Source organism: Cebus imitator, unplaced genomic scaffold (assembly GCF_001604975.1).
Source record: "Cebus imitator isolate Cc_AM_T3 unplaced genomic scaffold, Cebus_imitator-1.0 Scaffold0, whole genome shotgun sequence".
Lineage (NCBI taxonomy): Eukaryota > Metazoa > Chordata > Mammalia > Primates > Cebidae > Cebus > Cebus imitator.
Window position 1 is genome coordinate 1,941,229 of NW_016107315.1, and position 6,723 is coordinate 1,947,951.

The following is a 6,723-nucleotide window of genomic DNA, read 5'->3' on the forward strand; positions in this document are numbered from 1 at the left end:
CTGTATTCCCAGAGAGGCTGAGGTGGGGGCATCACTTGCATCTAGGAGTTTGAGCCAGTCTGGGCAACATAGACCCTGTCTCTGCAAAAAATAAAAAGTAGTTAGGCACAGTGGCTCACACCTGTAATCCCAGCATTTTGGGAGGCTGAGGTGGGCAGATCACAAGGTCAAGAGATCGAGACCATCCTGGCCAACATGGTTAAACCCTGTCTCTGCTGAAAATAGAAAAATTGCTGGGTGTGGTGGCACGTGCCTGTAATACCAGCTACTTGGGAGGCTGAGGCAGGAGAATCATTGAACCTGGGAGTCAGGTTGCAGTGAGCCAAGATTTCGCCACTAGACTGCAGCCTGGTGACAGAGCAAGACTGCATATCAAAAAAAATTAAAAAGTTAGCAGGGTGTGGTGGTGCGTACCTGTGGTCTCAGCTACTTGAAAGGCTGAGGTGGGAGGATCACTTGAGCCCAGGAGGTCAAAGCTGCAGTGAGCTGTGGTCATATCACTGCACTCCCATCTAGCCTGTGTGACAGAGTGAGACCCCGTCTCAAAGAAGAACAAAAGCTGGTGCAGTGGCTCACACCTGTAACCCCAACACTTTAGGAGGCTGAGACAGGTGGATCACTTGAAGTCAGGCGTTCAAGACCAGCCTGGCCAATATGGTGAAACTCCATCTCTACTAAAAATATAAAAATTAGCTGGGTGTGACACCAGGTGTCTGCAATCCCAGCAACTTGGGAAGCTGAGGCAAGAGAATGGCTTGAACCCGGAAGGTGGAGGTTGCAGCGAGCTGAGACCATGCCACTGCTCTGCTGCCTGGGTGACAGAGTGAGACTCCATCTCAAAAGGATGGTAGAGACTTTTCTGTTTCCTGGGCAAAAAGTCTCTCACTGGTGCTCACCCAAGCTGAGAACTAGAGAAACTGCAAAGAAAACAGTCCTGATTATATGCAAGCTTGCAAGGTGGAGCTAAAACTAATCCACTGGAAGGTGACAAGAAACAGCAAAAGGTATCATCCTTAATCCAAGCTGTACAGCAATTCACAATTCACAAGGGCTCTTCTGTACACAGCATTTAATAGGGAGGCGAGAGGGAACAACAAAGCAAAGGCAGAGTTGGGGCATCAGACCAGGGCAGGGCTGGAACTAGGGAGAAGCAACCAGTTGGCAGGCAGGCTACTACAAGCAGCAAATGGAGAGCCCTCTCACCCAGCCAACTCCAGGAGCTTCTCTGGTCCCTTGTGCTCTACCCTGAACCTTAGCCCAAGAGCCTGTTCCTCATCTCCAGCAAAGGACAGCAGGGCAGGACCTGAGTTGGTCTCTTCAGGGGCTGTCTTGAAGATGGCTGTTTTAGCAGAAATGAGGCTGCCCAAAGGTTTCTACAAGGCACCTTGCATGGACTTCAGGGGTTGTTGAACACATGCCCTGACATCCATGCACTGGAGACCTGTATTTAAACATGGGCTAGCTGCCCATCCTGGCATCTTTGGCTAATACTCTTACCCTGGGTGCCCCTATCTGAGAATGATACTTTGGGCTGTTGAAGAGCCTGTCTGAGGAGCCTCACATGGGTTTCCTGGTTAAGTTGTAAAGTCACTCTGCCAAAGAGGTTATCACTGCAAAAGTCAGGACCTGGTGGGCTGGGCTCACCACACCCTTCCAGCTCTGACTGCCTGGTATAAATGTTCCTCTTGAGATGGATGTGTGTCAAGGTAACCACCGAGAGCACTGGGCTGTGGCTGGGGATAGGGCGGGCAGGATTTGCTCTTGGTCACACTGGAAGGATGCCCAGACCACACCCAAACACTGGAGCAGTTCTGGGATACAGTGTCTGAATCCTCAGGGGCCATTGCTGTCTTGGCCCTGACTGTGCAAGGGAATCACGAACACAGAGACGTCATCGTAGGACACCTGCCCTTCCCCTGTGAGACCGTCTTCCTTCCCCTGTGTGCTGTGTATCAGCATCTGGGCCAGCTTCAAGAACCTGTGAAGACCATCCTGCAGATAGACTTCAGGGGCAGGGCAAAGGGGCAAGGCCAGTCCTTAGAACTCACTGCATAAGGTTGGACACTGGGGACCCAAACATGCAGTCTGACTGTGGAGCAAGGAAGCAGCAAGCCTGGGTGGGCCACGGGCTGGACCACAGGAGTCTAGATCCAGGGATTTTTGGAACCCACAGTCTCCCCTCCTCCCCCAAGAAGCTTGAGACAGCCCTGATCCTGGCCAGCTGCCAGCTCATTGTCAGTGCTGTCTTCTTAGCTATAACTTCTTGGGTTTGCTGCTGGCACCAACCCAGGCAGGTCCCCAGCAGCTACAGTACCTGTGTGGGTCCTCTTGGTTCCCAGGGAGGAAGCTCCGCACCAGCCATGCTACCTGCTCGTTGGACAGGACATCCCAGAGTCCATCAGTCGCCATGACAACCACATCATCCTCCTGTAGCTCCAGCTGGTCCACATCCAGCACAGTCACCTACAAGTTAAGCCTGAGGATTCTGCATGCTCCCTTCCCTCCTCCCACCAGCCTCACTGTCTGCCTTTCTGGGCAGATGGAAGCTGGGTTGGATAGCATTGCCCCCTCACCTGTGGGACAGAGAGCAAGAAAGGCTTGAGCTGGATGTTTGTGTCCAGGACTCTGAGCTGATGGTCTCCCAAGCCCCGGGAGACAGCCAGTGTTCCTAGTAACCGAGCCTGAGGGAAAGTGAGGTGTGAGGTGACGGCAAACAGCTCCAGCAAATGCACAAGTACCAGGCTCTAGCACTGCAGAGCACACAGGGAGAGGTGGACTGTGGCCACCTTTGGAAGCCTTGGACTGAGAGAGAAAATTCCTGGTCTCAGAGCAAACCCCAGGGCACCAGCCACAGCTACCAGAAAGAGGCAAAGGAGCTCCCACCTCTGTAGGGGATAATGAAGAGGGATTCTTGTGGGAAGCCAGGCACTGACCTGCCTACCCTGTCCGTGGATCAGTGGGTACTTGAGATCCGATTTGTCCACACGTTTGTAGCTCCTACCAGGAGCAGAGCCAGCATCAACCCAAGCCCTGTACCCCATCTCATCTTTCCCCAACTTAGGGCCCAGCTATCATACCCTCATGGTGCCCACCCTGCCAAGGTGGAGGGGGCTGCCCCAGGCCATACAGCTGGGCCCGGATCCCAGGGCTCTCCCTTCCCACCTGTCCCTCATCCCCACTCACCAGCCCCTCATGTGGTGATCCCTGAACAAAACCTTCTGTCCCAAGTCATCCCCCTTCAGCCGCCGAGGGAACTCCAGTCGGGTGAACTCACCAGCCAGAAGCTCAGGGTAGACAAAGGCCTGGGGTGGGGAGGCTGTGCTCAGGTCACACTCCCTCTAGTGGCCCTGGACCCAGGAGTTGGGGCTTCACAGCCTCCATGCTGCCAAGGGCACCTACCAGCTGCTGGATCCGCTGCCGCTCAGTCTCTGGGGTGAACTCGGAGCTCAGTGGCCGTATCTCATCTCTCCGCACCAAGATGGCCCTGGATGGGGTTGAAGAGAGGAAGGAGAAGTCTAGGAGGGGGCCTCTACCCTCACTAATATCCACCCTCCTACCAGTCCCTCCTCCAACCACCAGGACCCAGCTCTGCCCATCATGATCCCCTAAAGTCCTCCATGACTGCCCAAAACCTGCAAGGGTAGAAGCTTAGCTCTTTAGCAGGGCACTTGAGGTCCCTGCTCTCCCCAGCAGCCACTGTCCACCCTCACACTCCACACATGCCAAGTACATACTCAGTTCAGCCAGCCAATCCTTCCTACTATCCCTCCACTTCCAGCCACCTTTCATTGTCCCCATTGCTGCTTGTGCCCTCCCCACCCCACCCTTGCCCACCCTCCAAGGGGTGACTCACTCACCTGCTATCCCCAGCATTGGCCACGTACAGCTTTCCCTGAAGGGACACAGCCACCAGGGCTGTGCAGCCGCCCACCTGGCCTGAGGCCTCCAGCTCCCGCCCGATCACCTCATCCTGGGGCAAACCGAGGCCACCTTAGCTGCTGCCTGTTCTGCCACCATACTGCTTTGTCTCTCAATCCCCACCCTCCCCTATAGTTCACTTCCACCATGAGGCCTGACAGTCCCAGCCCAAAGTCCAGCCATGATCCCTGCAGTCAGAAGATCTAGACAAGGGAAGTGCTACTCAAAATAGGAAAAGAGACCAGCCCCTGCACCAAGGACCAACAGGGCATTCAATGAGATGATGCAGGTAAAAGTAACCAGCACATAGTAGATGCTGGATAAAAGAGGGGTTATGCTGAGAGTGATGGCTGTTAGTAACAACCCAACCAACCCAATCTCATCCTTCCAATCTCTGTATACTGTGATGACCACGATATACAGAGATGCCATTCCTTGAGATCCCTAGGGACAAAATCTCAATTTCTTCTCCAGCCAAAAGCCACACACTCACACATTCCTGAAAGGCACTCTCCAGTGCCCCGATCACCAAGTCTTCTGCCTTGATGCCCTTTTCCTCCACAAACTGGGGGTCACTGGGGCAGATGCAGCGACCGCTGAGGTGCATGGGGGGCCGAGTGGCTACCAAGCCCTCTACAACAGCCTCCAGCTGCCGGCGCAAGCAGGAATGCAGGGTGTTGGCAGCCAAGATGGCTGCTGCAGGACCTCCATGCCCATCAAACAGTGCCCAGTAATGGCCCGTCAGGAACTGCACAGGAAAGGCTCAGTGTCAGGCTCTGACAACTTCCCCAGCTGTCTGTCTGACCCAACCAGAACTAGGACGTGGGGCAGCAGGCCAAGAACCTCAGCTTGCACGTCCTGGCCCCAGACTGTAGGAGGGATTCAGGCCAAGAACTCAGGCTACACTCACTTCCTCTGGACACAGGGTCAGCCACTCTTCTTCAGCCCCAAACTCACATCTCCGGATGCACAGCTTCCCACAGGCGGCTTGATCCTCATTGAATTCAGATTTCTCTGCATTGATAATCCTGAGGCCGAGAAATTGTCAGCGGTCCTCCAGGGACACACCTATGTCCCTATGGGCACAGGGACCCGAGCCAGCACAGGGAGAGGACCCCTCCCTCTGGGGCAACAGCTCCCCAGTGCTGTCCCTAACACACACTTAGACAACCAAGATGTAAGCTTCCTAACTTCAGTGGCTCCATAATTAAGGTGAAAGTCAGGGCCCAACTCCTCTGGAGCCTACCTGCGGACCCAGGGCTAGAAGGTAAGGGTGGGCTGCCCTTCCTGTTCCCTGACCTGTCACAGCCCAAAGCCCTGTCCCATGCAGTACAGGTCATACCCAGGTTAAGATGGTGGAGGTGGGGGGCGGGGGGAATCCCAAAGCCCCACATGCTGGAACTCTACCGAGTCTCCGGGCCTCATCTTGGAAGCCCCTGGGCTGCAGGTCCTTCCTGATCTCTTGTCATCTCTGAGGGGTAGGTCGGAATCCCAAGGGAAACCCTGGGTCGGGATGTTGGGGAAGTTATCAGGGTTCAGATATGAGGATAAGAAGGGGCTGTCCACAGGTGGTGGAGCTGTCACTCACTCAGCTCCTCCCGCTTTCTAGGCCGGCACTGGACCCGAGGCGGGCTCAGGCCGGGGCCGGGCCAGGGGTCGGGAGAGGCACTCACTCGGCGTAGCCTGCGTTCCAAGGCAGCGCGCGTCCTCGCGCGGGGCTGCGCACGGGCCGGGAGTCTGGGCGGCGCGAAGCTTCTGCCGCGCCGGGGCTGGAGCAGGAGCCGCGCAGGAAGCGGGGCCGCTGATAGGGGACTGGGCTGGCACGCGGCCCTGGCGGTCGCGGCGCGGGGAGCGGCTCCCCAGGCAGGAAGCGGCGCCGGAACCAGCCGGCGGACATGGTGGCAGGGGGCTGCCCGCGGAGCGCGGGGCGCCAGAACTGGGCCGCCCGCGGGAGGAGGAAGCGGGCCGGGGGCGGGGCCGGGGCGGGGCTGGGGGCGCGCGGGCGGGAGGCGACGTCCCCCAGCCCCGACCTCCGTCCCGGAGCGCGTGCGCGGCTGGCTTGCTCAGCCGGGGGTCCACCCTCAACCCTCGCGACCGCGCGAGAAATCCCACGCCGGCATCAGCCCCATTTGACAGGCAGGAAAACCGAGGCCCGTAGAGGAGAAGTCGCCTGCCCGGCGTCCCACAGTTCACCCACGCGTAGGTCACCGGCGGTTGAGAGGAAAAGTCCCCCACACCCCGCGGGCCAGCGTCGCGCAGAGCCTCGGGCCTCCTTCTGCTGGGCGAGGACCTGACGAAGGGGAAGATGGGGACAGGATGTGGTGGGAAGTGTCAGACGCGCACCTTGAGTAAGTGTCTTTGAGCACAGGGTTCTTCAGGCCGCCCCCAACCCTCTCCACCCCGGCCTGCCACCCTCCACCCCAGACGGGCTTAGTGGTCACACTGGCTTTCCCCATCCTGAGAAGCTGCTACCACCCTCGAGGACCCTCTTCCAAATGGCTGTCCCTGCAATCAAGATGCCCTCGCGGAATAGACAGCCGGATCCTCACTGGACGGTGACTCACGGACAAGAGAAATCTTTGTGTGTATAAAGGGGAATCCGTGGTCCCCCAAGGGCTCCAGCTGGTCCGGGTTCAGACCTGGGACGGAGAGAAGTGAAAGATGAAGAACCATCTTGCGGTCTCTCAGTCACTGGCTAGCTGTCACGGGGGGGGGGTGTCAGCAGCAGTGTCCCCTTCACATCTACGAGTTAACAGAGCGCTTCCTCACCCATCTGTCACTTAAGTCCAACTCCCCGTGCAAGAG

General features: G+C 57.3%; 1 protein-coding gene across 12 annotated transcripts; it reads right to left on the bottom strand.

The window, feature by feature from the left end:
* Positions 1-1,052: 1,052 nt before the first annotated feature.
* Positions 1,053-6,497, bottom strand: PPM1M (protein phosphatase, Mg2+/Mn2+ dependent 1M). 12 transcript variants are annotated; one of them, XR_001830026.2, is made up of 11 exons: positions 5,592-5,921; positions 4,829-4,946; positions 4,412-4,666; positions 3,858-3,970; positions 3,400-3,484; positions 3,184-3,302; positions 2,934-2,997; positions 2,574-2,681; positions 2,315-2,463; positions 1,821-2,003; positions 1,053-1,684 (listed from the first exon to the last, which is right to left on the bottom strand). XR_001830026.2 is itself a non-coding variant. In XM_017545173.2 (11 exons), the coding sequence occupies exons 3-11, from the start codon at positions 4,936-4,938 to the stop codon at positions 1,834-1,836; spliced, it is 1,101 nt and encodes a 366-aa protein (XP_017400662.1). In that variant the 5' UTR covers positions 4,939-4,946; positions 5,592-6,208; positions 6,483-6,497; the 3' UTR covers positions 1,053-1,833. The 12 variants fall into 12 exon arrangements, 9 of the variants coding, with proteins under 9 accessions (XP_017400662.1, XP_017400387.1, XP_017400753.1 ...); XR_001829965.2 differs by having other exon boundaries at positions 1,783-1,978; positions 5,592-5,919; XM_017545173.2 differs by adding an exon at positions 6,483-6,497 and having other exon boundaries at positions 1,053-1,978; positions 4,876-4,946; positions 5,592-6,208.
* Between the last annotated feature and the right edge of the window lie 226 nt (positions 6,498-6,723).

Excerpts from the sequence above, each read along its gene's own strand:
- PPM1M (XM_017544898.2), bottom strand. The coding sequence starts at position 5,815 with ATGTCCGCCGGCTGGTTCCGGCGCCGCTTCCTGCCTGGGGAGCCGCTC. Across the intron at positions 3,971-4,411 it reads AGAGTGCCTTTCAGGAATGT|GATGAGGTGATCGGGCGGGA; the intron begins GTGAGTGTGTGG and ends GGTTTGCCCCAG. Across the intron at positions 2,464-2,573 it reads TCTTGCTCTCTGTCCCACAG|GTGACTGTGCTGGATGTGGA; the intron begins GTGAGGGGGCAA and ends CTTAACTTGTAG.